The 23,009-nt window shown below is 35.6% G+C and overlaps 1 protein-coding gene across 1 annotated transcript in view; it reads right to left on the reverse strand.

The window, feature by feature from the left end:
* Window positions 1–23,009, reverse strand: part of LOC147072903 (uncharacterized) — a 206,490-nt gene that overhangs the window by 60,377 nt on the left and 123,104 nt on the right. The window contains exons 3-4 of the mRNA XM_085945872.1: window positions 6,215–6,294; window positions 1,929–3,971 (exon numbers count right to left, since the gene is read on the reverse strand). Of these exons, the coding sequence (XP_085801998.1) occupies window positions 1,929–3,971; window positions 6,215–6,242 (2,071 nt within the window). The 5' untranslated portion in view covers window positions 6,243–6,294. The remainder of the gene's footprint in view (window positions 1–1,928; window positions 3,972–6,214; window positions 6,295–23,009) is intronic.

A 23,009-nucleotide genomic window follows, 5' to 3' on the forward strand; every position in this document is an offset into this window, starting at 1 on the left:
TTTTGCCCCCCCCCTACCTATCGCTAAGGATAAAAGCAGTGTGACGCTCTACAGTAATGTTTTCCAAATGGTGTACGCGTTAAAATTGATGTGTATATTTAGTGTTTTTTTGTATATTTTAATACATACACTTGAATTGTGGAGTTTTTGAGTATCGCTACACAATTATAAATTGTATTGTGTAACCATATAATTTTAAATAATATCATTATTTAAGGAAAATAGCGCCGCAGGCGAATTTTTTGCTATTAGAGCAAATTTGTGATAAGTGTTTATCTCACTTATCGAGCCCGAGCCCCAGGTTAGAGCCCTGTCAGCCCCCCCCTTCTGGGGGCCATGGTTTGGATACATTACTAATAAAATATACACCTACCACTAAGCTGAAACATACAAAATTAAATTTAGATATCAATAAATAAATAAGCGAATAAATATAATATTAGTTAGACACTTACCCAAATCACCAGAGTCTGAGATGCCATTTGGTTAATACCTATGTCTGACACATTTGGTTTGTATCATTTAGTAATACCTACGCAGATGTATTATTTTCACACCATTTTTTCTATGCTATTATTGTACCCTACAACATGTAAACAAAATAATTTTCCTCATTATTTTTTTAATATAAACCTAAATTTAATCATAAATACACTATTAATTAATGGTCTCAACATTCAACCGTTGATGATTGAAATAAACTACAAATCCACACTATTATCAGCAAAAAATATGTTTACAAAAAAAACGACTTAAAAGAAGGTATTGCACAGTATTGTATTCACAGCACGATAAATATGGTACATTTTTAATACAATTAGATGGTACTTAACGTAAATACCTATTATATGCACGAATACTAATTGATTATGTTAAATGTCAATAAGGATTAATAATCATTATGAATATGTATCTATTTGCAATAGGTACATCCGGCAACTTTTAAATCTCGCGAATGACTGGCAAAAATATTTGGATAAATTAAAAAATACGGTATGTACCTACCTACCTATAAATCTCTACCATAAATTCTCCTTGTTTCGTTACCAACGTTGATATAATACTCATATATAATATTATTTTCTTTTAATAACTATGGCGCGACATAATTATTGGTTTTTGCGCAGTATACCTACCACTGTTATGAAAGGAACTCTTTAGTCTGATTTAAATGACATTATATTATTATGACTGATTTATTATTCGTTTGTGATGTTTTACATTTATAAAAATATTCATAATGTGTATAGGCGCCAAGTTTATTAGCATTTGTATACGAAACCGAGCAGTCAAAAATAAAATAAAAAAATCTCTAGCTGAGCGTGGTGACATCATACTAAAATCGCTGCGAGTACCGACTGAATAATAATAAAAAAAAGCATCCGGAACAAAACATCTCCAAAGCTCTGGTTATAATATAACTAAGTTTAGGTAGCTATTTCTATATAATACCAAATGATTCTCCTCGATTTGCCGCCCTTCGAGTATCTGCCGCCCCCAAGCGACGCTCAATCTGCCTACCCCCACGGGACGTCACTGGTACGAAGCTACCCCACGTGTGGGGTAGTTTCGTACGTTTTCCATTTTTCAGAAAAGTTACCGTAGCTTCGCCAAGCTGATTTGTATCTAAACTACACTTCACTATTATTAAAGCCAAATATATTGGATATATAGCAGCATTGAAGTTATTTTAAAATATCTTACAGTTTTGTTTTTATACGGCTTAGAGTAAAAAGTGTACGAATCCTACCTGCTCTCCCCTATATATTATCTGAGGTGTTTTCAAGTTATGTATGTTTAGTTATATGGCTAACTTTCTTGCTATATGGAATGTACCTCGGCCGCCAAGTAAATTTTTTTATTTCCGTAAATGATTATCGGTAAACGTCAATACTTAATAGGTTTATGTAAATAGAATCAATAGGTACCTGTAGATTTGTCGAGCTTTTGCAAGTCATCTTCAGCCTTGATAGATGTCTCAATTTGTAAAGGCAGAGAAGACCCCGATAATGTAGCATTCTGTTTCTTGACCACAGGCGTATCTTTGAGGGTGATGAGAGCCCAAGCGGTGGCCGTCGGCGGGATGGTTAACTCTGACGAGAGGTCATCAGTCTTCGATGTCAAATTGTCGGGCGACTCGTAATACTTGACGCTTCCTCTCTTCCTCAATGTCGGTATCGAATTCTCCGAGTCGGATTTGGTATGACCGACTAATTTAAACGGACTGGTGTCTTGTAACACGGGATCGATTTTTGAAGAAGCCGTCGTCAGTGTTGTTCGTCGTCTGAATGGGAATAATTTAACCATGTCCGGAGACTTTGATGAAGATTCAGTAGTCGTCGAAATCGGACTTGACGTATTTTGCTCGATTCGATTATTTTTCAATGATATTCTTATTCTAGGTTTTGGAGTAGTGTGCGCTCTCATTCTTGTTGTGGTCAAAAAGGCCTTTCTTGTCTCGTTACTCTTTAGATGATCAACCCTTCTGTTTTCAACGCTCGGCTCGATTTTGGTAGGTTTATCATCCAGTAAAGAAAACTTAGCTATTTTATTCGATGACACCGTTGCCTGTGTTGTAATCTCATTTTGGTCAGAATTATCATTACTATTCGGCAACAGTGTAGATCTGATTGTTGACGATTTTTGTTCATAGTTCTCCGTAGACACCATAGACATCTCATAGAATATCTTCGTGCCATTCGAGTCCATATAATCTCTACGATTCGTTAAGGCGTTTTGAGAATCTGATAATATCAACTCTTTAGTGTTTTTATACATGACTTGCGAATTATTATTGGGAGATCTGGATAGAAGCTCTTGGAAGTCGACTTCTTTGGATGCGTCAGCGGGTTCAGTTGTAGCCTCTTCGGCAAAATATTCTGCGTCCGCCAAGTTCTGTCGAATACCGTCTGATACTTCTTTATATCGTTTATCGAATCGCACGGTTTGCGGTGTTGTCAGGACGTTCGTTGCTGCAAAAAAACGACGTTGAACATCCATATAAGAACCCGTATCTACTGTTACATAATAGTTTGCGGCGTTTTCGGGCACGATATAATGTTCAACATCCGGAGAAACAGCTTGAGAATATACATTATTTATATCGTGGAATTCTGGTGACGTGTATTTGTCTATATTAAAATCTGCATTCAATGATTTACTGTCTTCCGATCTATCCCTCGGTTTTTTAGAAGTTTTTTCTGTAACATCACTGTTGTCCTCATCTTCAGCTGATGTGTTTTCAATAATTTTCTCATTCACTTTAGGTGCAAGAAGATTCTTAATTATTTTAGAGGTAAAGTTCCCTCTATTTATCTTCATATTTACAGTTTCTTTACTTGACTTGGCTTCGGTATCTTTATTCTTTGATAAAATTTCTTTAACCGGTTTTGGAGTAATAATTTCTTTACTTAATTTATAAGTAACGGTTTCTCTTTCCGATTTTGGAGTAACATTGTTTATATTTCGTTTAGAATTAAGAATATCTTTAACAGGTTTCGGAGTAAATGATTTTATGCCATCTTTCAAAGTGGTAGTTTCATTGACAATTTCTTTTGACAGAGGCACCGTAACACTAGATCTTTCTGACGCTTGAGTTCGAAGAAGAGTAATATTCCTTCTCATAGGAATCTTCGGTTTGAATGGAGGTCTAGTGGAGAAATATTTAACGGTTCCTCTACCGTGAATTTTGTTACTTATACTAGGAGTGGTTTCTGTTGATTGAGTATTATTCAAATTATTTGCAGTAGGCTTTGGAGTACTAGTCACATTTACCGTTTGGTATCTCCCTGTAATATTTTTTGGCATAAAGCGAAATACGTTATTGTCTTTGATTTGAGGTTTGTCAATAGTCGTCGAGGGCTCTTGACTATTTTGTGTGACATTTTGGTTGATTGTGGTGTTGATGTTCTTGTTAGGATATGAGTCGGTAGCTCCAATGAGTAAACATATCGTAATGAATACGGCGAACCCTGAAAATTAAATTGTATAGAATTAGATTACAATTTTTTGCAATACTTGATTACATACATAATAATATATTCAATTAAAATGAATTTAAAATGAATATATGGATGAAGTAAGTAAATCAATTCTGAACATTTTAATTGCTGTAAGAAATCAATATTTGATATTCTTGGTATGTAGTAATATATTATGTCAAAACCATTCTTCGTTTTAGAAGACTTTCTTATTAACATTGTTTCTATCATTGTATCGAATGTGGAGTGTAATAGTTACTGGTGACATCTAGTGATAGAAGTTGTAGACGTATAATTACTTTTTTTTTTCTTTCGACCGTGTCCGATCCTAATAGGATCATTTGGGCCTCCACAGAGTAGAGGTTTGTATTAACAGATTTTGTTTTATACAAGAAATGGATGTCATCCACTTGCCCAACCTATTGGTCCATACCCTGACACCCACAAATTGAAAAACAATATGTGTACTTGCCAGACTCAGGATTCGAACCTGGGTTTCACGGCGTTATAGTCCAACGCTTAAGCCGCGCGGCCACCGTATTACTAGGAACTGGATTACATCCTAAAGCATTTAATATTGTTTCCTCTATTAATGGTGTCTCAAAAAATACTATTTGTCTTGTAATTTCGTCACTTGACGTGTACTTACACCCAGTGTCTTTGGATTTTTGTACATATTAAAATATAATAATCTTTGGATTCTGTTTTGTAGGTATTATTTTTTATACTGCCATCTATATGTATATGAGATAGTTTGTCAATATGATTTTAAAGTTTATAAAATTTATCAAAAGATGGCAGTAACTCAAATACTATTTTATTTTTAATATTGTGATGACTGATGTGATAACCTATTATTATTTTATAATACGAGGGTGGGTCAATAATTCCTTAGAAAAAAGCACTAAAACAGTTTTTATTTTTGTATTTTTTTTTTATTTCTCAACATAATCTCCTTGGAGCTCAATACACTTGGTTAGACGTTTCTCAATTTTTTTTAAACCGTCAGAAAAATAAGTTTTCGGAAGGTCCTCAAAATAAGCATTTGTCCGATCGATGACTTCTTCATTTGAAAATAAACGTTGTCCACTTAGCCATTTTTTTAAGTTTGGGAAAAGGAAAAAGTCACTGGAGGCTAAATCTGGCGAATACGGTGGGTGGTCGACCGATTCGAGCTTCAATTCTTCAATTTTAGCCATTGATCGTAAACATGTGTGAACACGGGCATTGTCCTGATGAAAGAGGATTTTTTTCCTGTTTAAATGAGGCCGTTTTTCTTCAATTTTGTTTTTTAGCTGGTCCAATAAAGATGCATAATAATCCCCTGTTATTGTTTTTCCTTTTTCCAAATAGTCAACGAAAATAATTCCACGTGCATCCCAAAATACAGTAGCCATAACCTTACCAGCTGATTTTACGGTTTTCGCCTTCTTTGGACATGGTTCGCCTTTCGCAATCCACTGCTTTGACTGTTCTTTCGTCTCGGGAGTATAGCGGTGTATCCATGTTTCATCTACAGTCACAAAGCGACGAAAAAATTCATCCGGATTGCGTTGCATGAGCGACAACAGGGCTTTAGAGGCCACCACCCTATTGCGTTTATTGTCGACTGTGAGCAAACGCGGCACCCATCTTGCAGAAATTTTTTTCATGCCCAATTTGTCATGTAAAATAGAAATGACGCTACCTTTTGAGATCCCTGTAACCTCAATTATCTCACTCAACTTTAATCTTCGGTCACTTAACACCATATCGTGGATTTTATTGATCATTTCTGGTGTAGTCACCTCTACAGGACGTCCTGAGCGTGGTTCATTCTTTGTTGATGTACGACCACGTTTAAATTCATTTAACCAGTTATAAATAGTTGCAAGTGAAGGAGCAGATATGCCGTGAACTAAATCCAACTCATTTTTTATTTCCTTTGCTGTTAACCCTTTTATATTAAAATGTTTAATAACAGCTCTAAACTCAATTTTCTCCATTTTCCATTTTTCCATTTTCCACAAGCTTTTTTTTAAATGTATGAGAAACACACAACAACCCGACCAATCTGATTGAAACTTCGCAGCATACTGAATCGGTAGTGCCGCTGCATGAAAACAAACCGCTTACAGTACTAGTCGCGCCACCTGTCGGCTTTTCTAAGGACTTATTGACCCACCCTCGTACATAATAATTATTGTGATAATAAAGTAAAAAGGCAAGAAATTAAATAATCCAATTTAAATTACCTGATTTTATTCTTACTGGAGATTCCATGTTTACTTCATGTCTGGTCAGCACTGCATTCGATTTTTTTGGATCTCCAGTTCTATAAAAAAATGAAAACAAAATGTTACAAAAAACTTGTCAGCAAGTATTTAAAATATAATTACTATTTAATTATGCTCATGACATTGTAAAGGCAGTCCTTGTAGAATATATCAGAGTAGACAAGTACTGAGAGTGTGAGGTCAGTAGATTTTATCACCACATTAGATCAGTGATTACCAATCTTCATAGTCTCCCTGCTTAGTGGACGAATCAGCCATGATATTTATGGTTAGGTATATGGTTACTAGGTATTATAGTATAGTATATTAGGTATACGTAAGTACAGTACACTCTCAGTAATCCGCTGCTCGATTATCCGACAACTACTATAATCCGCCGTTATTTTTACTAGTCGAAAGCACCAAATCAAGCTCTATAATTCGCCGGTATTCGATTGTCAAATTCAGTTGTCCGCCGCGTACAAGTATACAACGCAAATGAGACAGGTTTATTTTGGAAACTTCTCCTTCGTAAAACGTACGTTCATCGCGAAGAAAGTAATGTACCAGGGAGGAAAGTGCCCAAGGACCGCATCACAATTATGCCGTGCTCCAATGCAACCGGGACACACAAACTGAAGGTTGTGTCAAGTGATTTACTGTTTAATATTTAGTTAATAAACTTAGTTTATAAATATGTATAATTTAGTAAATACTTGATTTTGATTATAAATAAAACCGTAAGTTCCGAGTAGAAATTTCTCAAAAAAAAAAACTATTTTTATGAAATAGGTAGGTACCTGTTTTAATTTTTACCATATTTTGTATGTATGCACTATAATCCGCCGCTTTCACTAATTGGACACTTCTCTGGTTTTTGGGGTGGCGGATTATTGAGAGAGTACTGTACTCTACTATTTTATCTACACAAATGATAATAAATTGTCGTAAGGATTTCAAACAGAAGAAGACGCCAAAAATTCACTGTCTAAATGTAGGTACCAATGACTTCTGTGGATAGAGAGAGGTGGAGAGAGTTATTGGAGGAAGCCAGGACCCATCCCATAATATCATGCTCCTTATCATGATGGTGTTAACATTTTGTTAGGCGCCGTTCTGTGGGTTATTTACTTAAGACGGTACTTCAGTGAAACGGCGAATAATTTTCAACTATAGGTGCGACAAAATTTCGGACTGGCTGGCAATCGGAGAGCAAAAGTCGAGCTGTGAGCACGTCAATTTGTTTTGTGATGGCAACGGGGGAATTAATTCTTAAATCGTGTAAAGATGACTAAAAAACGTTACCCATTTACTTGAAAAAGAAAACATGTCAATGAATGTATTATTATTATTATTAATAGAACAATAAACATAACATTAAACGGACGCATGTTGACTTTTTTTAAATTATGTTTTGTTCTGCATGCGTCATATGCACAATCTTCGCGTCGCATAGTCACGATCATTTTAGACCGTGCCCCAGCTTAGTATTAGGTTATTAGGTATATTTAAGAGGGTACACAGAGTAAGTTTCATAACAAACATACAATTATTATGAATAGACCAGTATAAAGATAGTTATTATGTTTATTTAAATATATATATATTTTAAATTCATATACTTACTTGTTTACTTATTTACCTAGTTATTTTATAACCAACAAAAACAAACACATTGAAAGTTTGTATCGAAATATGGAAAAAATAAAAACGGTAATCGTCTAGTTTAGCTACTTGTTTTTGGTTTACTATGAAATTCAAATCGAAATCATAAATTATTGTACATGTCGGGACTATTTCAGGTTAACAAAAATTACTTCAGTAGATATCTGTCCAATCGTGCGTGAGATTTATTAGACGAGCCATTTTGTTATACAGTATTTTTATCATCCTTTCATGACTCCAATATCTTCTTCTTATTGTGCCATCCCCTAGCGGAGGTCGGCCACCATCAAGGCGATCTTATCTTTGTCGTCTGCTACCCGGAACAGTTCAGTGGAGCTGCACTCGTACCAATCACGGAGGTTCTTAAGCCACGAAATGCGGCGCCGTCCTCTGCTACGCTTCCCATTGATCTTTCCTTGAATGACAAGTTGGGGAATGCTGTATTTTTGTCCTCTCATAATGTGGCCGAGGTATTGTAGTTTCCTGGTTTTGATACTACGTAGAACTTCTCGGTCCTTCCCCGTCTATACAGCCACATCTCGAAAGCTTCAAGTCTCCGTGACATCTCTTGGTTTAGCTTCCATACTTCCATAGATACGTCTATATCTATCTATCTATATCTTCCATACATCTATTTTAATCATAAATACACTATTAATAGTCTCAACGCTCAACCATTGAAATTTAAAAAAAACTTTCCTGGCCTTTTATGTTGCAAAGTCAGTAACTATGTCATCCAAATCTAATTTAAATACCATCTCTGCTTCAATACACAATATTGATTATTGGGAGTCCACGGTTTCAGATATGTTTAAAAACCTGATAACTTCTAAAACTCAAGAGTGACTGGCAAAAAAAGTATTTGGATAAATTTTAAATTAGGTAATTATGTACCTAGGTACCTATAATTCAAATATAATTAGCAAATCTGCACATTTCGTGTCACCAAGGACGTGACGTCCAAAGTAAACGGAAGTAAACTAGACATCGCGAATCCGAAAAAAATACTTTCCTGTTAAACCTTTTATGTTAATTAATACATTTTGTTTCCAACCAATGAACTGAATTTTTTAATGGAAAGATAATTCCGTTACCTATTACTAAGTTTAGGTTGACATTTATGTATATACCTAATGGTTCTCCTCGATTTTCCGCTCTTCGAGTAACCCCCAAGCTCAATCTGCCTATCTCCACGGGACGCCACTGCCATTCAATGCATGACCCGCCTACCCCCAGTAGATACTTACTAAATTCCCTGTTTGCCACAACAGTAACGTTATTACCGCCAATTATTGCAGTCTCGTTTCTATATTCTTCAGGAAGTGGAAGGGTAATATAAACAATACGATCCTCTGTTTTAAGCAAGTAACAAGTAACAAGTGGCAAGGTTTACTGTTTCCTTCACGCTGCTGTAGATATCTCAAAGAGAATAGAGATTCGTCTCGGTCTGATCATCCTGTCTATGTGCTATATTGTTTGTTCTTGACGGTAAAACAACGTCTGTAACCTCCATTATTAATTTAGGCACACACTGACGATTTTTATTGAAGATTTGGTCCGATGACAGATTGGACTAGGTACTTTAAACAGAGGAATTTTTCCTTGAAGTGTATGAGACACAAAAACTTTCACAGACTCCTATTTTTTAAGTTATACTTACGTCTTTTGGGGTGTTTGGTAGAGAGTGAAATTAATTGAGGACTGCGCGCGCACACCGTTACGAAAGTGCACGACAGTATGAAGTTAGCTGCGAATCAGTCAGCTGTATACAAACGAAAGTTTGATAGTAGAATTGTTACGTTGCCTAGGCAACGAATTTATTATTGTCGGCCATTTGCAATTCCTTACGTAAACAAACGATTAAACGCCAGAGTGACAGTTGTTACTTTAAAAATAAAAACAACGAGAAATAATTAAGTATATAATTTAGTAATATAAGTTAAAGTGTATAGAAATAAACCAGCGGCGTTCCAATAATCTCAATAAAAATCTTGAGTGAGTAATTTAACAAAATAATTAAGAGCTAGTCGAAGAATTTCGGTTATCACAAGTTTTGTTTTGTTACGCCAAAGAAGTATAACTTCTAACGCGCGTAAATAAGTACACACACAGATTATTTTATAATTCGATGTTTTCAATATTGTAAAAGAATCATTGCAGCACAACTCTATTTTTGTATAAATATGTGGTGTCCTTAGCCCCAGTGACATCCCTAGGCAAAGTGCCGCCCATAGGCAGACATAGAATACCCCCCCCTTTCATTTTAGTCTCAAATTTTGTCTACCTATTTTAGTATGTTAAATTAAATAGACGAATGCAAAAAAATCTTGAAAAAATACATACATACCAAAAAATCTAATGAGTATTAGAGCATTTCCACTACATCTAATCTCAGACGGCAGTGGTTTTAGGTGCGTGGAGGTCTAACGCGCTGACGAGTATGGAGGCCTCCTTAGGATGTTTTAAAACTTAAATACGCTACTTTCTAATGAAGCGACCGCATCGCCCGCTTCATGAAAAATCGACACTGCTTCCAAAAGTTGTAATGATCAGTATTTGTTCGTTCATTTGTCGCCCCTAAGCAACGTATGATATGACTACCTTCACGGGACGTCACTGCTTAGGATACAGGCTATAATTTGTTGCAAGGTCTCCAGACCTGTCATAATACGAAAAAAATGACAGATGCGTATCAACTAAGGCCGTCTATAGTAGTACCTAAGTCCTACATCGATATGTTTAGGTAAAGAGATAATAATTGAATGTCATTAAACTAACTTCGTAAATATAAAAAGTATCCATCTACATATTAATATAATAAATATTGTTATTAAAGGTTGATTTGCTTTCGTAGGTTGTTAAAATTGGTCGGCACTAGGGCCTACAGTCTACACTCTACAGCTATAAGTAGGTGCCTTATATTGCCATAGAATATAGATAGATGATTACATACAAATAATATTATCTGGGTTGGAAGTATTGAATCAAAATAAAAAAAAGTAAATGGCGCTATGCTGCTGACGTCTTGTTTTCGTACATGCGCTACGGATGTCTCAAGACAGCTCCAACCAATGATCTGCCTTTTCTTCAAGTCAGCCGGATTCCTAAGACCGTAATGCAGAGTTTCCGATGTTAAGCAGCAGTTCTAACAAACATAATTTATGTTTTTCTCACCGAACTTAGGTCGCCGACATACGCCTCTTAACGTTAAGCGCATATTATCTTAGAGGGACTTATGCGCCTAAATATGGTTCTGCGTCGCAGTTTAAAACCTCTAATTACCATCCATCAGCGAATGGGATTTAGCGACGCCATCTGGACGATTGCTGTCTTGGCGCCGATAATGATTAATACAGTACGTGCAATATACATATTATGCATTACAATACAACAACCAAAAACACTGAAGTTTTTCAACAACCTACGGGCGTGTACGGTAGAATTTGATTTCTGCGGGATTCTTTAAGGATAATTAGAAGAGTAGCATAGTGTATATGTTCATAAGGAGCGCACATTTTTCTAAATTATACTGTTTCTTTTTTGGAAGGCCAGAACACACGAAAGATTCACAACTGTATGAGCATTGTTCCGATTGTTCCTTCAACCCGCTGAAAATCCATCACCCGTAAAAAGAGTGGCCTTAGCAAAGGTCCCGCTATTCGAACAACAGAATAAGGCCAAACAGTTAGTCTATCCCTGATTTTCGTATTTGTAGGATACTGAGCAAAGTTGTCAAATTAAAAGAAAATCTATCACTTCGTATTTTACGTATATTAGTAAATTATATCAAGTAGGTTAATCGTTTATTCACGAATATTATTGTGGAGAATAAAATTGAAAACATTCACCAAATTACCACCAAGAAAAGTCTAAATACCTTGGAAACGGTTAGTCAATTTTACTGTACAGTTTCACCGATGAGTACGCTAGTGGTTTTCAAACTTTTTCATCTTGCGTGGCTCTTCATGCCTAAATATTATATAACGGTACCTACCATAGAGGTATTAAATAAAAAAAGGGGCAAGAAATCGGCTTTCTCATACAACTGAATGAAGCAGGCTTACAATAGCCGACAACTTACGAGAAATAGCGACGCGATAAAAAAAAATCAGGGCATCTCGGAGGATTTACTTTAGTCATTTTAACGTACCTATATAATTAATAATGTTAACGTTAATTTTGCCGCAAATTGATTATCAGCCTGCCTCACCATACTTTTTTATATAACCTGTCTGCTTCACCATACTTTTATATAACTTGCCGCCCCTAGAACGGTACCCTAAAATACCAATGAGTGGATGAGTCTGATATACTCTATCTTTGTACTTCTTCAAATCTTGGAATCAAACTGGGCATTTCTACCCTGTGATATACCTAGGCAAAATGTCACCATTAAGCAATGGTACCCATATCGTTTTTAGTTTCTGTGGGGCTATTCTATATACATTAATACAATAAGTTGACCGTCTACTATCAAAAAGTGCTGTTTTAACAGCCTCTCTTTTGCCTGTGTTAACTTTTAGAGGGAGATAGACAGTTTTGACAATTTAGACGGATAATTTATTGCAGTGGCGAACCCAGTGATGGGGGGGTGCAAGGGGCCCTGGCACCCCCCAAAAATGAAAATTATCAGAATGATTTTAAACATTGAAAGCCAATAAACTATACCTTTGGGCTTAGACAAATAAAAACACGGCAAAAAATGATTTGTAATACTTCTCCAGCACCCTTTTTAGAAAAATTTCTTAGATTTTAATTTCTAACACAAAAATTTTGAAACACTATTGTCAGGTTTTTTTAGAAACCCAATCCCTAATGGAACTGTCAAAAAATTCTCGGTGTCCACCCGAATTCCGGGGTGGAGTAGGTCATGGCTGGGGAGGGCTGACAGGGCTCTTGTCTGGGGGCCCGGGCTGTAGGGGACCTGGCGTGTCGGGTTGACCAGATAAGTGAGATAAACACACATCATAAATTAGCTTTAATAGTAAAAAAAGTACTTCATGGCCATGAACATTTTCAATTACTTATATAATTGTGCAATATATTTTTTGATTATTATGTGTCAATACTCGACAGCTCCATTATTAAAGTAGATGTATTAAAAATCGCCAATAATTCACTGTATAAGTACCCTTAATTTGAACTAAAACACAATTTGAAAAACGTTAATGTAGTGTTTCACACTGCCTTTAATCTTAGCGGTAGGTAGCCCCCCCCCCAAATATCCTAGCCTGAGGGCCCGCTTCAGGATGTGGGGACCATGTTGTAGGTACACCGAGTGCAATAGACAAAAGACCGATAAACGAGAAATTAGGCTGTGAAGAAGATAAAGAGCCTATATGACTAATTTACATTCTCCTCCTTGCCCCCCCCAATATTAAATCCTGAGTGCGCCACTGACTTATTGTAACAATTATAATACTTCAATACATAAATATGATATTTTACTACCATCGATAGTCGCCGACAACCGCATTGTATATGGAATTAATAGACCCACTGTTATATCTACACATAATCAGTAGCGTTCTCTACGAACGTGTCCGAATATTTGTGCCTATGCAATTGGCCGTAACACACTTCACCGTAAGATGCTGTATCGGAAATATATGGCCGCATAGTATTGAGAACAAATTAATGTCTTAATAAAACACTTTATCAAGTCGTAACATTCAAATATCAGCTACAGCGGAACTACTCAATCTTGAAATTGCGCAGGTTGCAATTTCTTGTACTGCGCACAAATTACAAACGGTAAATTACTTATTTATGTTTCGTTCCGTTATTATTTCAGACCGCTCTTATATGAAAATTATTGCATCGTTTTATCTCACTCGGCGTCACTCTAACTACGTCATATTTTCTGTCAAAACTATTAAAATGATTGTTCGTATTGAATCTAATAAAATTAGAGCATTACTATATGCAATGGTAAGACAGCTCATGGTGAACTTTGCTACGGTGAATTCATCTACGGAATCTATTTTTAATAGTTGTATCATTCACACTACGTCCTCAATTTACCAGCTCCAAACAATACATGACCTCATAGCGTCACGGGACATATCTCCAGCTACAGTAGTTTCAGTCAAGTTCCACGTGAATTTTTCCACACCATTTTCACGAAAGTATGATTTTAATCAGTTACTAAGGTGAGATAGAAGTTTTTCAAAAATTGTATAGGCAGGAGAAATATCTATCACTATGATAGTGCACCAGTGCGTTATACCTACCTATTAAGACTGTCAATTATTAAAAATACTACATAAATTCAGCTACAACGCCCCTGGGTATTGGTCGTGACGCCCCAGAGCGCCACTGTGTACAGTTTGAATACCACTGGGATACGCAGCATTTCCTAAAGAGGATTTTTTGCGCGGCTTACAATATTATTATTAATTTTAATTAGTTAGTGTATCAATTACCGTTTGTCATTCAATTTCAATTTTTTTAAAACATATTGTGGACATTACAAATTATAAGTTTAAGACGTTCACAACATGACATTTAGAAACAAAGATATATAACAGTATTACATAAAAAAGAAATAGATCAGTAGATAAATTAGATAGGTACAAGGAAGTACACCGGATGAGTTAAGCAGACCCTAATTTAATTTTATTATTAATTTAAGCAGCGTCCACCTAAACTCATTCTCACGTAGGTGGAATATATCAACACCCGAAGCATATATTTCATATTTTACCCACGTGTCAGTTAGAAAGATGCACCCAGAGTATAATGTGTATGATATATTATAAGGGTTTAAAATAAAGACGGGTGGAAATCACTGGGTCATTAAAATCCCCGGCTGTATGATGAATTTGATCATTCTTACCGACAGAATATTTTAGCAATAATCATCCGTCACTGGTCATGGCTCAGCCAGAATATATTCACTTAAAAAAGTGATGCAACCATTCGTAGCAAATGATCGCAAAGAAAGAGATAAAAAAATGATGTAATGTCACAGGAAAAGAAATGAGTTCGATGACTGACAGAAGCATTATTATTTCTTCATAAACCACAATGCGTGACGAAGAAGATTTAGTTTTTTTTTACCAGCAAGTATCCATCTATTCTCATCGTATTCTAATGGCGCGGCGAATAAATTATTTCTACCGCAAATGAGCAGTCATTGGACACCAGGGAACTCAGAAATAATTTTTCTTTTCTGTGTTAGACACCTTAGACCAGTGATTCCTAACCTTTTTTGCTTGGCGCCCGAAAGCGGTTAGCATAGACGCTCACCTACGGATCGGAAACCTGGACAACTCTGCGAAATGAACGAGCCCTGAACATTTTTGAAAGAAAAATTTTCCGCCGTATATATGGACCGATCAGGGACGGCACCAATTGGAGGAGAAGATATAATGCTGAGCTCTACGGGTTGTACGAAGATTGTAGCGCAGTTCAATCAATTAAGATTGGGAGACTGCGATGGCTAGGTCATGTGCACCGTATGAATGACAATGAACCGGCAAAGAGAGTGATGTCCAGCAATCCAATAGGGCAAGAGTCAGGTCAAAGATTCGCTGGTTGGATGGAGCTGCCAGTGACTGCCATATTCTGGGGGTACCGAATTGGAAAGCGGCCACACTGGATAGGGACAGGTGGAGGGAGCTGTTGGAGGAGACCAAGACCCACACCGGGTTGTCGCGCCCTTGATGATGATGATGATACCTGAGAAGGGATCAGTCAACCTTCAACCGAGTTAGCGATCATTTGATTTAGAATGTAAGGGGTAAGGGAGCATGCTGTAATCTCGAGCCCCTTTCAAAGAGTTAAAAATCAATTTTATAACCTGTTTAATTGTCATATAAAAGTGCTTTGTTGAATGTGTAATTTAGTATCGAAATCATGTCGAGTTTTCTGCCGTTTACCCAGTGACGTCCCTAGGAAAAGTGCCGCCCCTAAGCAGACTTTGTATGCCGTCCCTTTTCATTTATACATAATTACCTTTTTTTTTTTAATTTTTAGCAATCTTGAACAGACAAATGAACCAAAAATCTTTAAAATTTACATACACACCATCTGCTGAGAATTTGAATAGTTCAACAAAACCTACTCTCAAAACAGTGGCGGTTTTAAGTACGTGGATGTCTGTGGCGCTGACAGTTTTGGAGGTACCCTTGTTAAAATGTTGCCTGTGCGATAAACCGCCATTAAAATATATATCACAATGGATTACAATACAGTATTGATAGTTTTGTTGTCAGGATTTTTTATACTTGTATTATTTTTTTAAACTTTAATTAAGGTGTCAATACTTTTCTGCTTGCTTGACTGCTTCGTGGAAAACCTCCACTGCCCTGAAAAGTTGTGATATTTGTACTCAATTTCTTCACTAACCGCCCTTTATAATTTGCCTCCCCTAAGCAACGTACGACTTGCCTACCCCCACGGGACGTCACTGTTCAATGTTAATATGTGTATACTATCGACCTGCACTCGAAGTAGTTTATGGTCTAGCTAGGTTCAGGTATAGATACTATAAACTGTAAGAACAGCAGCCATAAACAAGAGAATATTAATTGTATGAATCTATTGCAAACTGTAGCGAAAGAAATTTAATATTTATTAACAATTGAAATGTGTCAGAGAGAATAAGATTAAACCATCATGATAGAAGGTTTACAATTATAATTAACCTAAAAACATTGTTTGTCTAATTTTTGACCAATTTAAAATTTCTTAGCCTTAATTTTACGAAATTTTGTTATACGTATTATAATTGTATGACTTCCGTATATTCATAGAGTATTTTAATGAGAATAATTATTTTCACATCTGCATGTATTTTACGATTTGGATAGGCACACTTTGCAGCGAAAATAATATGGCCATGTCAAAAAGATGTAAAATGAAATGTTGCATCAATCATTTTGGACACACATAGAAAAAATATATTTCACTGATATGACTGACAAAACAACTATGTAGTTTTCTACACGTCATCTAGTTGTAAGGAATAGGGCAGGGATGGCGAACCTTTTTATGTACGCGTGCCAAAATTTCCCAAATATTATTTTTTGACTGTCTGACGTGCCGAGCAGTTTTACGAGTAGTTCGAGCTGGATAAAAATGAAAAAAATGTTATAAGAATTCTATTAAAAAAGTTCAAAAATTATAAGCAATTGAAATCTTGAGTATTATTACTATAATACCTACTTAGTTTGGTTATTTACGTACAAATTGACGCTAAAATTTATCGAACCAGATGAGGCATCATCTCGCTACATTGGTCTCAAGCATCGCAAAATGATTGTAAATCGATCAAAATCAGAGGTTCGCGATACGGCTTACCCTGCCGCCTGATGAGGTCAGTGCTATAATATTATCATGTGTGACGCATAAAACCTAATGACCTATCTATACAATTGAAATTAATTATAATGCTTATTCTTGACTATTCTAGCCTGATGAAAATGCACTATATTAAAAGTATATTAAAAAATTGTTAATGATCTTATCGATCTGAAACCTGCATTAATAGAATATAGAGATGTAAAAAAACATGAGTTGTCGTCGGTTTAATTTTCGAATATAACGAAACAGTAAATCTTAAGACGATACATCAGTGAAACGGCCAATAATTTTCAACTATAGGCGCGACGAAATTTTGGACTCGCTGGCATTCGGAGAGCGGACGTCGAGGTGTCAATACGTCAATTTGTTTCGTGATGGCGACGGGGGTATTAATTCTTAAATCGTGTAAAGATGACTAAAAACGTTACCCATTTACTTGAAAAAGAAAACATGTCAATGAATATATTATTATTGTTACTAATAGAACAATAAACCGAACATTAAATGGACGCATGTTGGATTTATATGACAAATTATATTTCGTTCGGCATGCGTCATTTGCACCAGCGACCCGCAATCCGCGCATCGTCTAGCCACGATTTTTTTAGACCATGCCTCAACTGAGGTATAGCCTTAATAATTTACAAAAAAGGAGAGTAGGGGTTTTGGCAAGACGATAACGGTGAGTGACATCGCCGAATGTGGCCAGGGGGGAGGGGGGCGGATGCCCACTAGTAATTTAAAAAATAATTCGAAAATAAGAAGCTAGATTGTTATTAGTTATTACAAACATCACAGTAGCGACGCGAAAAAGTTTAATTGGTATAATATCATTATACCTACATACAGGTATCTGATGCAGTTAGGTATGTAATTAATAATCGTTGTTGCATATATGATTGTAATTTAGTCAATTCGATACGTCTTTGTTCACAATCGCTGGTGTGGAATATAACTATTATTACCCACAACTACAAGATTTTATTAAAAGTTACGAATTTTACGTGTAAATAATTATTATATAATAATAAGTGCAAAGCTGTACCCTGTACAGAGGATAAATCAAACCAAATAATAATTATTGTTATAGCAAAAAAATCAACAATAATTAAGTATATCAAGATAAAAATAAACGATAAAATAGAATGAATAAAAAATAAAATATAAATATTGAATCGCTAAAAATGTCTATACTATCTCTAGGGAGTGCATTGACCAGCCGCACCGCCCTCGCTTTTGGTCGCTCTCGCTCCTGACATGAGGAAACAGTTTTCACCCAAAACAGGTCATGGCTGCGCGACCACGCATGTAATTGATGGGTGCATAGAGATTCAAATTTTTCAGAATATCAGGATTTGAAACTATACTTACCACGTGAGAGCAGGGAAAAGTGCTTTGAGAGCAGAAGTGACCTACGAGCTTCAAGAGAATGAAAGGCGAGCATGCCTTGAAGAAAATATAATACCTATGTAACTGTTTGTTTGTAATCAACATTAACTAATCTCATTAATTGAAAGCACACTTGAAGTGACTTGTTTTGCAATACAAATTTGTAGTATCAGTTTATTCCAAAAAAAATATTTCATTTTGAGTTACTAACTCTTTTAGCTTCATATATCTGTATAGGAGAAGAATTGTCTTTTTGTTCTTATTCTAAAAGCGTTTTTATGGCCATTTAAATGTTAAATAATTTTAGTAAAACAGTACCTACGTGAAACTATACTTGTGACCCGTAGCTGAAAAAATAATTATTTTCGGTAAAACTAACCATAAAATAATTACAAGATAAAAAGAACTTTTTATATACAACGTTTTTAAATTTTCTGTTGAATCATATAAACTTGACTTGACTAGCTCAAACGATCAAAAAAATTTTTACTCGATAGAAATAATACTGAAATGTCATTTTGACATTTCATATTGATTTCCATAGCAACGCACGTATATATTAATAATTTAGTTGCTAAGACCTCAGACCCCCTAGCAACCAATAAGAGTGTTCTACTTTTTACGGATTTTTCTGAAATAACTCTCCATTAACTGAAAATGAATTCAATTCTGCTTAAAGATGGCTAAACGTATTGAAAGAATGCATTGGCATCGTGTTCTGATATATTCTAAAAGTTTCAAATTTCTAGCTAGTCGGAAAGTTGGTTAAAAATCGATTGCAAGATTTGTACTGGATAAACAAACACCTGACAAACAAGAATACGAGCTAATAAAAACGTTGTAATAATAAAATAGAAAAATATATTACGTATAATTTGTTTTATTATAATAATGATTATATTATATATTTATAAGTATACATGAAACTTTAAATAGGTGTTTATTACCGAAATGTTAAGAATGCGCGAAAGAAAGTACATATTAAAAAAAAATTATTCTATTTAATTTGAAATATTTGACATGTAGAACGGAACCAGTTAAGTATCTGAAAATATGAAATAATGTATATATATTATTTTTTAATTAATTTAACGTGTTTTATTATTCTGCAACAATTTGAGGTTAATTTTATCTTAAAAAATGAATTATTTATTCGGAATATTTTCACGAAATCTTCAATCTCGGAATTCACCCAGTCTGTTTGGTGCAATAACAATATGTATGTACATGTAAAATTCGCTGAAGAATACTTGGACCAATGTTTGAGGCTTTCATGGTTGTTTTTTATCGTAGTAGATTTTTAGGTTTCCACCGCGTGTCCTTCTTCCTTTTTTTCTCGACGTGTCGGGCTCGTTACAGAGGCTATTATCAAGAGATGATATGTTTTATGATGAAATGTAGTGTGGGTATATGAACGTAAGTGCAAGAACGTAGTGGTCGCGCGGGGGCGGCGCGGCGGCGTCTTGCGAAACTCAAACGTATAACCGTGTGTAAAATGTTCGTAGACAGTGTGTTTTTTGGGGCATAATACACACGGTTATACGTTTGAGTTTTGCAAGACGCCGCCGCGCCGCGCCCGCCAATTGACTACGGCCGAGCACTAAACGTTGCTCTAAGAATGCCAAAAGGAATCCGGTTAGTTAAGAGCAAACGTTGCTCAGAGTAATGTGTCCATCGTTACGACTAAAAACGTCACGGCTTCCGGCACTATCAGCAAAATCCAATATTCGAGCCGGTATCTCTGGTTCGTAGCGATTGATAATACTTGGACCGGTCAAAAAATCCCCAACCGTGGCACATCCCTACTAACTCTTTGCTCATCGAGAAATTTAAACTCAATATAGTTAAAGATATTATCTTGAGAGCTCGAAGACTCATATGAGCCGGTAATGTCAATGGGGGTGCAGCGACGCGGATTGTCACCTACTGGAGAGATAGATAAATGCCTAGGCCCTAGAGCAGGGGTAGTTAGCCTTTTTATATCTACCAACCACTTGTGTATCCCTTTTAGTAGTAAAATTTTCTAACCGCCCACCGGTTCCACATTAATGGTGATTTATAAAGTAAGGAAGTAGCTTTACTTAATACAATTTATAAATCAGAATTACAGCAAGTTAAAGCATATAATAATAATTACCTACCAAATACTTTATGTCAGACTTTCGCTAAGTTTGGCAGAATAAATCTTTATAAAACAACTTACTGTAGTTAAATATTTCTTTTTATTTATACTTTGCATACATAGAAGCATGAAGTCTGATGAAATTAAATTGAATTAATTAAATTATTAATGAGATCTAAACTAAATACTGGATATTATCTGCCTCAATTTTTGTGAGGAACAAACGAAGGCATCCTCTTTCAGAAATATTGCCCTACCGCCAACTAGTGCGTTGACTACCCCTGCTCTAGAGGATGGTTTAATATTATATACCTACTGTAGTGTCAGCCAATCAATATAATATATTATACTAAAGCTGAGGCTACATATTATTATTATATACAAATCAGCACCGTATTTTTATGACGTTACCTATCTGCGCATGGCCGTAAAAACCAATTCGCCACGCATTTGCTTGACTTTAGGGGTAAGCACACGCAAAGAGTCGGGGAAGTGCGCGCGCGCCAATTTCTGTAGAGCACATTGAATATGACATGATAATTTGTCGATTAAAGCCCTTGAACCCTGAACGCACCGCACCGTACGGCCAACTGCCGCGTGGTTTGTCTTTTACCCCGAATTCAGAGTTCATTCCTAGTCATTTGAAAGTGTTTTAGTATTTAACTAGATCTAGTTGCTACTCTCCTGTACATGCGCTATATAATGAGAAATAATAATAATATGTATTTTATTGTTCCGACGCGCGACGCCGCGAAGTGTTGACTATACCGACCGCGTTCTAAATATACTCCCAAACTGTTCCCCGCACACGCGTTGTACAAACGCAATATTATATAAGTACCATTTTTGTTATTTCCACTGTGTCAATAAATTAATTCACCTAAATAGTGTTCACCCTGAAGAAACCCTCAAAAAACATTCCACCCCTTTCAACACCTCAGTTTTATACATACTAGAAGTATTTTTTGAAAAAAAATATGACGCCAACATTAACAAGTAGTACTTACGTCTTCAAGCGCCAAATAAATTGCATTAATTTCGGTAAAAAAAAGAATGAAATGAGATTTTAAAATTTGATAATAACATTTTATGATATTTATAATTTAATACTGTTATAATAATATAACACATCGTTAAACATTTTACGGATGCTTTAAGGTAGGACGCAAGTCTAATAACAGAAACCATGGAACAGATTTAATTTCGTGATAGTTTTAATTTATGCCATTTGAATGTGTTGGCATTTATTTCACATTCATCACTTTAATGTATCATCACCGGCGTTAATTTATTTAACTTACCGGATGAAGACTTCATCTGATCCATCTACTTAATTTTTAGTCAACGGTAAAAAGAGTAAAGATGTATTACCTCATTATCATAATAACCAAGGGCGGGTTCTAGACATAAAAGAACCTTCTCTCCCCTTATTGTGGGCCAGTGTCCTCCAGAAGTCGGCAATATTTACACTACTGAGGTAAGTATAGGTAAATCATTCTACTATCATATACTATCATACACTGAGGGAGTCGTATAGTATCAAAAGTAGAACTGTCGCGCAATATATCGAAATTTAACTAAGTATGCCAAACTATTCTTCTGACCATAATGTACGACTAGCAATATAATATTCGAATCAAAATCATATCTGTGTGGTATAACATTGTGATGGAAAATAGGGCTTGGTATCAGAATTAGAACTGTTCAATACTTTGGAAACAAAAGTAGAACTGTTGAATTTGAATTGAATTTCATAATATAACACTAAAAAACCCAACAAAACGTTTTTCGTCATTTTCTCGAAATGATGAATAACGCACAGATCTACTTTTGATACTATACGACTCGATAGGAATTGCTTGCTGCAATGCCTGGTTTAATGGTAAAAAACAATACCACTACAACTGCAAGTCGCTTTTTCCGTACCCATGGTGCCACTGTAGAATGATTTACCTATATACGATACGAAGATTATAATATGCATAAATTCGCATTGAGTTGGATTGTGACATATTGCAACGAAATCTATGTTCACTTGAAAGTTGGTCAATAAAAAATTAATTAGAATTTAATACTGACAAGTGTTTCTGTATCACTTTTTCTAGGTCAAGAACCCTAATTAATTATAATTATATAATGTCAAAAAGTTCAATAAAGCGCCAACTTGAGGCGAAAGATCTTGGCATAATTTTTTACTCTTCGTTATCTTTTCATTCGCACATGACTTCTACAACTTTACGTGCAAGTAAGCTTCTAGTATTCATCATGCGACAAGCCAAACCATTCAAG

This window comes from Rhyacophila brunnea, unplaced genomic scaffold, assembly GCF_057557595.1.
Source record: "Rhyacophila brunnea isolate RB1 unplaced genomic scaffold, BYU_Rbru_1.0 scaffold_19, whole genome shotgun sequence".
NCBI classification, from domain to species: Eukaryota; Metazoa; Arthropoda; class Insecta; order Trichoptera; family Rhyacophilidae; genus Rhyacophila; species Rhyacophila brunnea.